The sequence below is a fragment of the Lissotriton vulgaris genome, chromosome 7 (genome assembly GCF_964263255.1).
Source record: "Lissotriton vulgaris chromosome 7, aLisVul1.2, whole genome shotgun sequence".
NCBI classification, from domain to species: domain Eukaryota; kingdom Metazoa; phylum Chordata; class Amphibia; order Caudata; family Salamandridae; genus Lissotriton; species Lissotriton vulgaris.
The window spans coordinates 410,564,115-410,576,245 of record NC_141695.1 but is presented as its reverse complement, the minus strand read 5'-3'; the positions used below and the strand labels follow the sequence as shown (position 1 = coordinate 410,576,245).

General features: G+C 44.9%; 1 protein-coding gene across 2 annotated transcripts in view; it reads left to right on the top strand.

The window, feature by feature from the left end:
* The window catches only part of LOC147701756 (uncharacterized), a 157,216-nt gene that overhangs the window by 82,686 nt on the left and 62,399 nt on the right, over positions 1–12,131 (top strand). Inside the window, exon 11 of one of the 2 annotated variants that reach the window (XM_086930376.1) lies at positions 5,298–6,248. In XM_086930376.1, the coding sequence (XP_086786502.1) occupies positions 5,298–6,248 (951 nt within the window). Of the gene's footprint in view, positions 1–5,294; positions 6,249–12,131 lie in introns of both variants that reach the window. The other variant, XM_086930375.1, reaches the window with a different exon arrangement.

The following is a 12,131-nucleotide window of genomic DNA, read 5'->3' as shown; positions in this document are numbered from 1 at the left end:
GTTCTGCGAAGCGGTCTCTTGACCCACTTCAGAATGACTCGCTTCTGATCATTCTCAGAAGCGTTCCTCCAGCCCAGCCAATCTCTCCCACCACCCAGGCCCTATCTGACAATGCTACCTGGCAACACGAGGCCGGGTGAGGAGAGGGCAGTTCACCTGCCGTGCTGAGGGACCAAAAAGGAAACAATTGATGAATGGAGAAAGAAGCAGAGATGCCTCTCCGTAGAAGGAGGCACCCTGTCAGGTACACGTCGATCACAGTCTCACCCAGGCAATTTAGGCACAATATCTGGTGTGCCATGATACGTTTCACACCAGACCATTTTGGCCACACACAACGAAGAGATTCTGTACCTCCCTAGAAATGAGGCACAATGTCTGGTGCCCCTATGATATGGGTTGCACCAGACGATTCCGGTCACACAAACAAGTGCAATTTCAGCAATGCCTTACGAGGTACAATGAGGCACTACAAGTGTTACGCTCCCACCTGCGAGGGTAGCAACCTGCGAATTGGACCCCGGTCGCAATGAGCATTCAGTCAGCGTGACACACTAGGGAGATGCAGCACGATTGATGAAGAGGGCCACACTGGATCCCGCCACCGGTGAACCCGCTCACCACCAACAAGATGCTTTTGCATGCTGAGGTCTCTACGAGGCAGGGACCACACGCCTTAGATGCGGTCATGATTTCTGGGGTTCCGAACCAGGAAATCCGGTCTCCAGACACAATCTTTAATGTCATGCTCATGCCGGGCTACCAGTTAGGATCCAGCAGACAAAGTGGGCACTTAATAGGGCATCACTCTCCAGGTGTCACAAGTAGACGTTGTGGGCCCCTTGTAGGAGATCTTTGATGTCTCTAAGACCTCCGAAAGAACAGGGGGCAAGCCAACAAGCCATTGGAGAGCACACTATTAATGCCTGAAGACCCCCACCCCGGTGACAAGCTGCACTTTACACAAACCCTTTGATTGATTAACTTCAGGGTGCCACACAGCAGCTTAGTTAGCTTAGGCTAGCCACTATTCAGGAAGGGCACTCAGTCCCTTTCAATGACAGTAACCCTCCTTGTGCACAACAGATTCCTCTAGAAGTGTGTACCGTGCCGTTCCAGGTGCTCTCCTCCATGTCCCCATAAGTGTATCTCTGCCCTGCTAAAGTATGGCATCAGTAGTTATACTGTAGTGCGCCTTTGAATCTGAGGGTAGTTCAAATTGTCTCTCTTTGAACCACAGAAGTCTCCCCAAAATTTCAGTCCTTTCTGAAATGATGCCATGGAATGTAGAACTTAATCTTTAGTGGGGCTATGATCTGGCTCCAGAGGCCAAGTGTGAAAACCTCTTCTCCAATCTTTCCAGCTAGGTCCGCAATGGCAGAGGTCTGTTGTTCCAGTCACATGCTTAATGTTGTATATCTGTCACTGGGGAATGCCTGATGAGCTCCCCCAGCCTCCTATGTGGACTGGAGCCAAGCACAAAGGCACACAAACAATTTTAGAGTAGAGAAATGCCCACTTTCTAGTAGTAGCATTTCTACGCTAATCAGTGCAAAACAACCTTTACCACAGGAAAGGGTTCGTCACTGCTATTCAAATGATAGGAAACATTATGACGCTGCTCCACTGCAATCCACTATTGCAAAATGAGGAAATTTCAACCATTCCCCTATGTTAGACTATGGGAAGAGCAAACCTCAAAGGTAGTGTAAACACACATGGGTACTTCTCACTACCTGGGCAGGAAACGTGTGTACATGCCCTGCCTTTCACCTACCACTCGCTCACCCCTTAAGACATATCCTTAGGATCCTCTAGTGGTAGTGAAAGATCCTCTTGGGATGGCTAGTAATTTAAAAGGCCAGACTGAGCCAAAGCACAATGACATACACACATACCTGCAATGGCAGGCTGGCCACATGTTTAGGACCACCACAGGTGCCAGTGCTCCCACCGGCCGACAATGGCAAGCAGGCCACATCTTTTAAAACATCCTAGGTGCAAGTGCGCACACCGACTTGGAATTGCAGGCTTGACACTGGTTTAAAAACACCATAGGTGCAAGTGCACATACACAGGCCTGACCTATGTTTTGAAACATTATTGGTACAAGTACGCAGACCGGCCTGCAATAGCAGGCTGTACACATGTTCAAACACACCATTTCTGCAAGTGTGCAGACCGGCCTGCAATGGCAACCTCATAGGTGCAAGTGTGCACAACTGTCTGCCCTGGACACCGGTTTACAACCACCCTAGGTGCGAGTTCGCAAAAACAAACCTGCAATGACACACCTGACCTAGGTTTAGGACCCGGAGGTAAGCACCACTTCTAAACATTTGTAGGAAGGGCTCACTCACTTTCACACTGAATTTACAGTAGGAAAGTGCTGCAGACCCTAAGGCCACACTAAGAGAATCAGCCACACCCGGAAGGTGTCCTATGGGTGTAGCAAACCCCCTAGGTAAGGATTACCCACATGGGGGTTCTTCCCTACTCGAGCAGAGAACATGCAGGTACATGTAGTCTCGCCCACTCACCTACCTCGTGCTTCACCCCTTAGGATTTACCTTAGGGCCGCTCTGGTGCCAGTGAAAGGTTCCTTCAAGGTTGGCTACTGAGTGAGAAAGGCAAACCTGATCATGAGACAGGCTATTCCTGTGGGTGGCACAATCAATGCTGCATCCCACTACTAGCCAGTGCAGTACCCATCCGGGGTATGTGGTGTACCTTTTTACAGGGCACTCACAGGTACAACACTTAACTAATACGCTCCATATCCTGGCATGTGTAGGAAGGGCAAGCGCACCTTCCTGATGCAGTACAAGTGAAAAAGTGCCCAAAGTCCTAGGGTCATGAAATGATTATTAAGAAAAACCAGAAGGACAAAAAGGAAAAAGTTTTTGCGAAATCTCCTTAAGAAGGGCAATGTCCAACAGCCTCTGAGTTGGATCTGAAATATTTTGTTTTGAGTCGATAAATCTGTCTCTCCTGGCTGTTAGTCCATTTTGAAATGATCATTGAAGGGTGACGATTGTTGACGTTTAAGGGCTTTGAGAGTCTAACATGCAAACCTGAACCTGATTCTTGCCTCCAAAACTAGCCCTTGAAGACCCATCAGAACTGGAGATTTGTGGCCAAACCTTTTAAAGCCAGCTGCTAAATACAGCAGAGCTTTCACGGGAATAGGCACATATTTGGGAGCTCCAACAAGAATAATTTATCCTAGAGAGAACTAGGGATTCCTGCAGAAATTTCCCACTTGGCCACACAATTGTCTTGCATAAAAAAGTATGTGACAGCAGGAGGAAAAGGTGGGTGCCCCTTTGTTCCTATGATAACTTTCTTTGCATGGTGGGAGAGACTCGTGCTTGAATGTAGATACCTGATAAAGAAAGGACATGTGGAATAAAAACTTCAAAGGTAATATAATCTCCTCCTTGTAAAGAGAAGCATCTAGGCAAGTGATTGCCTTGAGGTATTTGGAGGTTGCAAAGGCGGGGTTTAAAACTGTAGTTGAGATTGCCATTTTAAGAAATAACTGGAGGTTGTAATTGGTTTTTCTTTACTTACTACTGCCCATTGTGTAGCTTCGATCATTCGAAAGACAATCTAAGAATACAGTCAAATACATCATTAAACTGAGAAGTTGCTTGGCAGCAAAATTCAGCGGGGAATAGCGATGAACGGAAGCATTAAAAATATTGTGAAATAAACTAGACTCATTTTCTAACGACCCGTGACAGTTGCACAGAAAGGTGTGTGCAGGTAATATGGCCTTCCGCTGTCACAAAAAAAGACCAGCGGCTTATTTTTTTGTCAAGCTTTGATTGGTTGCTGGGATAGTTAAATTAGAGATATATTTAGCTGAAAACTTTAGTGTGAGTGTTTTTTGTCAGAATATGTGTCATAATCACCAACAATAGGAATTCCTGGGTGTCGCTTGGTGATATCATTTGCAGGGTGCCCTATTTCAATAGTGCACTTTGTCAGAGTAGGCAGAGATTGGAAGATTGTGAGCTTCTGTGAGTATAATGACAGGCCCAAGAGAAAAACAGCTTTACACCATAAAAGCTGGTAAACAACTGAATGACACACAAAACCAGTAGTACTGGTGAGGACCCTAGTAATATTCACAAAGACATCTGTTGCACCGTTTTCTGCTCATGGGACCTTTTTTTAGCTTCGTACAGCCTCATTTTTTCCATACTCGTTAGTCCATAATTATTAGGCTGCAAAAATGTGTCCATGCATTTGTGTATTATTCCCTTTGCAAAACAGCATCAAACTATCTTTGAAACAATCATTTTTTTATCTTTATCTGTTTCCATCACTGATGACTTAGACAGGAAGACAATTACCCAGGAAACTAAAAATCGCACTAGGACAGGAAGACACTTCTATGTGGATATTGAGACAGTAATGCAGACATAAGGGGAAAATGGGGAATTTGCTTTAAGGACAGGGATGCGCATACACATCACCACAAAGAGACACCTACACTGGATCAGAAGGACACAAACAAGGGCACTTGGATTGGGAAACCTTTGTCGAACTCCCCAGTACAGAGAGTTGGACAAGGAAACATAGGCATGCTTACAAGAAAAGAGAAGTAGTTGGATGGTGGAAATTTGCACGACCTACCTCACCACCAACAGCCGTTCATTGCGAATGTGCTTACCCATTAGACACCATTTCATGGGGTTCGGTTGCACATTGCCTCTGAATTCAAGAAAGTGTTGATGCTCAGACAGGATCACACCCTCAGTGGACAAGGGAGACATGAACACAGAGAGATAGGTTGCCCGGAGTGCGCCAACCTAATTGATGAGAACCAACCCACAAGAATTGGCAAAGACTGAAAGACTGGGCCATTCGATGGAGTCTGTCTAGGATAACACTTATTGTGAGCCCAGAGGGCTCAAAACGCGACATGAATCTAAAGCTTTACTATTCAAACACTAGATTACATTGCATCCCTCAATGCCACATTAAATCACAGAAAAACATTGTTGCCATTAATTTTGGCGAGGGTGATCGTATGCCCTTAAGGTAGCACTTGATTACTCAGGAGTGAAAACACAGAATGTTGATAACAGATTATTACATCTTATATCAAAGAATACTAGTAAACCTTTCAGACGTAGAAATTTGGAACATCTTTCATAACTACTACACCATCTTGAGCTTACAGAAGAAACATATGTCTAAATGTAATGAATAACTATCACTTATTATAACATTGAAATTTATTTTCCTGTCATTGATTTACTTTTTTTAAATTCCTTTAACAGAAGATTTGGAATCCCAGCCTGTAGGTGAGCCTCAAAACAATAATATTGATGCAACCATGTCCACTGCAAATCAGCTCAAACACAAACCGCAACACGAATCAGAACATAACCTTTTTAGCTCAAAGGCCATTGTGCATAACTCTGCAAGGAACCTCAGCAAGCCTACATACCCCAGTGACTATGAAAACACCTGTGGACTAGAGCATCCAGTGGCATCTGCTACAGGGTGGACCGAGCACACAAGCAACCAATTGAACCAACCATTAGACAATGAAACTTTGAAGAACATACCCTTCCCCGAACTCTTATCAAACGAATTTCCACCACTGCAACATGTGCACACAAAAAAGAATACTTCAGAAGAGTTATCCCCGAATAAATGCATACTCATGCAAGGAGCATCACTTACTCAGCAAAACTTTAAAACACATATAGCACCATTTGCATATTCAAGTATTGTTAAAGGCAAAAACGAGGTGGGTCTATCCAGTAATTCTATTTCAGCCAACTTCACAGCAACATCTTCATTCTCCAACGAGCAGCTAATAACATCTTTAGGTGCCGGAAGTGGAAACCATTCACACCCACAACTTCCAGTGCCAACGTCTGACCTCTACCACATGTCAATGGGCAGCCAAGATGACCAGACCTACAGGGAAACTCCTGGGCTCTCCTCTGATGCACCACATCAAGTACCAACTTGTGTTGAGGAATTGAAGAGGAACATTTTTCAAGTCTTATCTCAATATCCAGATGGGATGTCCATCTTTCAATTTCAGAAAATGTACAGGTTTATGTTTAATCACATTCTCCCTCTTGATGGATACTCTTCTATAAAACAACTGCTGCTGACAATTCCAGATGTAGTGAAAACCCGTGGGCTCGGTGTCCAAATGCTGGTGTTCCCCGTTTCTTCAGACATCCCCAGTTGCCAAGTGATATTGGAAGAGAATGGTATGTACATTTAAAACATGCATTCAAATGTGTTTGTTTTTTAATTTAAATGATCATCATTTCCCTTTTTTATATTTTTGTTATGAGCTTGTGTTCTCTTACTCTGTTTTTGGTTCTAAAGTACGTTATTTTTTATGAGGATATCTGGCTGTAGTAACTCTCTTAAGACAGAGACCCTGTGAAATGTTATACTATACTGTTTTCACCACCGCAGTAGGACCACTCTGGACTTAGCCAAGTAGCCTTTAAATGACAGTATTTTTGTGGGTGTTTCCTATGAAACATATGGGCTTTTCTGGGATCCGTATCATACCCTCCGACAAGTGGACTTATCTAGGCATTTACAGCCAGATTCATCATTGTAAAATCGGCTCGCAAAGGGCCAGATTCTGAGAATCTGGCCCTTTGCGAGCACAATTTTTGCATTTGGGATTCATCACCCCAAATGCAAAAATCGCAAATTGCGAATTCGCTAAATTGCGAGGATTTGCATTTAAGGAATCTCTATTTGAGAATCCTTAAATGCAATTCATGAACCTTTTTAGAATTGCGAAATCGCTATTTTTGGCCGCTATTACAGCGAAATAGCGAAAACTTGAAAAAATGCACTTTAGTGCATTTTTCTAAGTTGTATGTTACACACTCACATGTCCTTTGGACATGTGTGTGCGCAACATCAGTCTACATTTACATTTCAGGGGTGCTACAGGGTGTCCTTTTGACACCCCTGGCACCCTTGAAATCGCATCCTTATTTGCGATTAGCAATTTGCTAATCGCAAATAAGGAAGCTGTAGAAATCGCAAATAATATTGCGATTTCTACATGAATCCCGTTTTGCGAGTCATTAATAGTGATTCCTTAATAATCGCTATTAAGGACTCGCAAATCGGGACATTGATGAATCTGGCTGTTAATCACATCTATCGAAAAAAATCCAGGTTTCTATTTATCCATGGATTTTATATATATATATATATATATATATATATATATATATATGTATATATAAGCCAAAAGTCTCTCCCAGTTTGGAGAGAAAGGAGTCGCACACGCTACACAGAATGCAAGCAGCATTTATTTCTAAGCAGTGTGAGGCACCTGACGTGTTTCGTTTTAACTAAATACTTTCTCGAAGGTCTCGCCCCAGTCAGTGAGAGTCACGAGTGGATTGCAGGGAGGGTTTTGTAATCAGTACCAGCCCTCTAGTGGACACCCTTAGTATGGCGGTTGCTCGGCTTGATGGTCCCTGTAGTTCCACGTTGTGATGTTCGTTTGGCAACTCTCTGCAAGACGTTGGTAAGTTATTGCCTGTCTCCCTGGAACGTTGAAGTTTCCAGTGTTGTGTAGCTCCCAGTCGCTTCCCATCATTTTCTGGGGCTGCGGGGGAACCATACCAGACTCCAGTGTCCGGCGGCAGCCTATTTTCCCCTTGAATCGGTTTTGCCAAGTTTTACAGGTGTGGTCCAAGTCGGGGAAATTGCGGCGCTCTAGCTGGTGGTGCGTGTTCTCTGCGACCACATGTTTGATGTCGTGTGGCTGTAGATACACATGGTCCGCTTACTCCTGCCATCTAGTGTTGGGCCCAGAATTGTGTAAATTGTTTTTCTTCGAAGACTTTCGAGTCATGAGACCAAGTGGCTCCTCTCTGTGATATTGTGCATTGGCATTGACTCCTTTGTTAGATTGTTTTCTTTCAGCTGTAGGGTTCGGACGTGTGTGCCTCTGCTCCGTGTTTTGACTGTTCGGTACGATTCTGTTGTTCTTTTACTGTCTTCAATGGTATTTCGATTGTGCTTCCCCCTTCTGTGCTGGTCTCGAATTTTGTCAGTTCGGGATCTTCCTGATCGTCCTTTGGAGTGCCACTCATCACAGACCTACTCCTGCATGCACTTCATTCCATCTAAGATGCCCTTCTGATAGACTGCACATCCTTTCGACTTTGCCTGCGTTGCCACGCGAAGTATCTGCACACCGATCAACACCTTGTGTGCAATTTGTGTCATTCTCCGGACCATCGTGAGGCAGACTGCGATGGGTGTTAGGCCTTTTGGTACAAGAATTAAAGGGATCAAAGGGTGCGTCAAGAGGATCTCTCTTGCAGCCGCAGAGAAGACCCTCCTGACATTTCCGGTGAGGAGCATACCTTGGAAGAGCCAGCTTCAGAGGAAGAACAAGGGGGGGCTCTCCCTTGATGATAGCTCCAACATTGAGATCGCCCTGGAGATGAGTTGCCGTCTATAGAGTCAGCGCATAAGTACTATGGCCCCTTCTCTATTGCCCAAGCAGGCCTCAAACTATCCTCATTCAGAGGTCGACGGATCGCTCCTGCTTTCGGGCCATTGTCGGATCTGAAAGAATGTTTAGGGGTCAAGTTCCACGTGACTCTATAGTTGCTACTACAGCTTGTAAGAGAGCTAACAGCCAGGCTACTTGGGATACCCTGTCTCCTGAAAAAGAAAGTGAGAGAATAGAGACAGCAGGAAAAAGAGTTGCAGAATAGGCACCTAATCATTGGTGTATTGCCAATTCCCAAGCTCTTCTGGCACGTTATAACGGAGCCATTAGGATGAAATGGAGGAACTAGTGCAATACCTCCCTGAGGAACACCGCAACAGGGGACAACAAATTGCAATAGAAGGTCAAGCCATCACCATTAACTCCATCCGGTGTGCTCTAGATGTGGCAGATAGAGCTGCTAGAGGTGTCAACACCAGTATGCTACTCGGACGACACGCTTGGCTTAGGTGTGCTGGTTTAAACCAGCAGTGGTGCCTGCTCCACTAAGGTGGAGTAGCGTCGCCCCACTGCTCTCAGAGCAATGTAAAAGAAAATAGTAATAAAAGTTATTATCATTTTATTTTTAGTATCCACCAGGTTAGGACGGGGTGGGGCTTGGCACTCATGATGTTGGGAAGGAGGAGTGGTTACTAAACTCTAAAGTGCGCATGACAGTTTGGCCGGCCTCACTTTGTATGTTCTCCACCTAGGCTGCATTACGGCCGGGTGGAGAACATGCCCAGGCTCCCATTCCCTATCTGAGTGCCGAACCACAGCTCTCAGACCAATCACAACGCTGCATTGCAACGCTGTGATTGGATTAGGGGAGCATGGGTGCTTCCTGGTTATGGAGGAGAGATGACGTGGTAGAGATGGCTGCTCAGGTACATTAATTTTTATTTTTTGTATTCTTTGAACCCCTCACCCCCACCCCCACCCACCCCGCCACCCCCATACCATACGGTCCGTGACAGTAAACCAGAGGTTCTAAATATGCCTTTTGATAAAGATCACCTCTTTGGCCCACAAGTAGATTCCACCCTTGATAAAATGAAAAAGGATACTGACACAGCAAGGCTATGGGAGCGTTACAGATGACAACTCCTAGAGGGTCCTTTTGTCACACAGGTTACAATGATGAATATAAATCTAACACCACAGACGCCTCCACCTCCCAACAAAAACAAGGTCAGTCTGCCTACAGAAGGATCTTTTTTAGAGGTTCCTTCAGAGGCAGAAACAATATGGGAAGAGGCGGGGGCCTCCTCTCATGGAGCAACACCCACTGCAAAGCAGTGACTACCCAGTCCTTCCCCCCGACCACTCCACGCCTGTCAGGGGCAGACTACAAGCTTTCTACCCCATCCAGGAATCCATCACTACAGATCAGTGGGTACTAGCCATTATCCAGCATCGCTGTTGTCTAGAGCTGATTACCACACCACCAAACATTCACTCACACGTTGTCACAGGATCATCTAACACTTCTCAAACAAGAAGTCAAAGCCCCTCTTCTCAAAGGGACTATAGAACCCATCCCGCGTCAACAGCTTGGATCGGGGTATATTCTCTATACATTCTCATTCTCAAAAACATAAGGGTCACTAAGACCATTCTTGGATCTCCAACCCCTCAATCAATACATCCTATCGGAACATTTCCATAAGCTACCCTACAGGATGTCATTCTGCAGCCACACAGTGACTTTACAGCCACACTGAACCTAAAGGACGCACATTTCCATATACCAATAGACCCTGCCCACCTCAGATTTGTCATAGCAGGCAAACATTACCAATTCAAAGTTCTACTTTCGGGATGACCATAGCTTCTCGAGTGTTCACAAAATGTTTTGGCAGTAGTGACAGCACATGTAAGAAGACAACGTTCACATATTCCCCTACCTGGACTATTGGCTCATCAAAGCCAGTACCTATCTACCCTGTCAACTGTACACTCAGTTGACACGGATCTACTTTACAGCCTGAGGTTTACATTAAATGCTCCCAAGTCTCACCTTCAACCTCTCCAAATTCAACCTTACTTAGGAACAATCCTCAGCACACAGTCAGGATTAGCGTATCCCAAACCAGCTCAAGTTCAGGTAACTCTCTCACACGTCCAACCCAATGTATCTCTCACAGTTTGGACTGTGACAGGGTCACCTTGAAGATCTAGTGTTGATATACCGCCACCCTCACCGTTCTCTGCAATGGTGGAACACCAATAACCTACTACAGGGGCGACCTTTTGTGGACTCTGTTCTTCACCTCACTCTCACCACAGTCACATCGGAGACAGGTTGTGGTGTCCATTTATAAGACCTCACATTAAAAGGTCTGTGGGATGCCACACATCAGTCCACATCAACTACTTGAAGCTTCAGGTGATCTTCTTAGCATTGAAGGCTTTCCTGTCTCACAAGGTTGTTCCAGTCCGGAAATACTATATACCAGCAATGTACTTTCTACAAAAAAGAGAGGGACATGGTCTTTTCAACTGTCACAGCTGTCTCAGACCATATAGAACTGGGCTGTTCACCACCACATTAATTTTTTGGCAAATATCTGCCTGAAGGAGACAACGATTTTGCAGACCTGTTCAGCAGGATGCAGCAATAAACCCATGAGTGGGAACTCCCTCCGCAAGTCCTCTTCCCCTACTTCCAAAGGTGGGGGTTTCCTCAAACAGATTTTTTTGCCACAGGTGAAAACTAAATATGCCCAAACTTCATGTCCAGGTACGAACACCCACTAACTACCAAAGGGCAACGCTCTATGAATGAGTTGGTCAGGGATGTTTGCCTAAGCTTTTCCACCTCTCAATCCATTTCTGGTTCGTAGACTCAAGCAAACATCTCTCATCATGATCCTGGTAGCTCCCACTTGGGTGTGTGAACCCTTGTACACAACATTACTAGATCTTTCAGTAGTTCCACAGGAGAAGCTCCCCTACAGGACGGACCTTCTCACTCATAATCAAGGACAGATCAGACACCTGAACCCCAAAACTCTCAATCTAGGAGTTTGCCTCCTGAGGTCATAGAGTTTGGCTATCTTAACTTGCCACAGGAATGCATGAACATTCTCAAACAAGCACGCAAGCCCACTACTAGAGCATGTTATGCTGCATAATGGAAAATGTTCTTTGCTACTGCCAACCTAAACAAATTGATCCTATTAAAGCCACGGTGCAAGACATTATCTGTTGCCTTCTCCATCTGTAAAAGACTCATTTAGCCTATATTTCCATTAGGTTATTCCTAGTTGCCAGGGCTGCATATCCCCAAAATGTTCAGCATCTCTCAATGTTCAAAATCCTGGTCATTAAAGCTTTCATGGAAGGTCTCAAAAGAGTCATCCCTTATAGGGTTTCTCTAGCACCCTGTTTGAACATTTACATTGTTCTAACCAGGCTCATGAGGACCCCTTTTGCAGCCTCTTCACTCATGGCAACTTCAATTAAGCCCCCTTTAATTTCTTTCATGGAAAGTGACATTCTTGGTTGCCATTACCTCACTCAGAAGTGTTAGTGAGCTCCAGGCTTTAGCCTTAGAGAAACCATTCTTTAAAATACATAAAGAGAAGCTGGTTCTTCATACTAA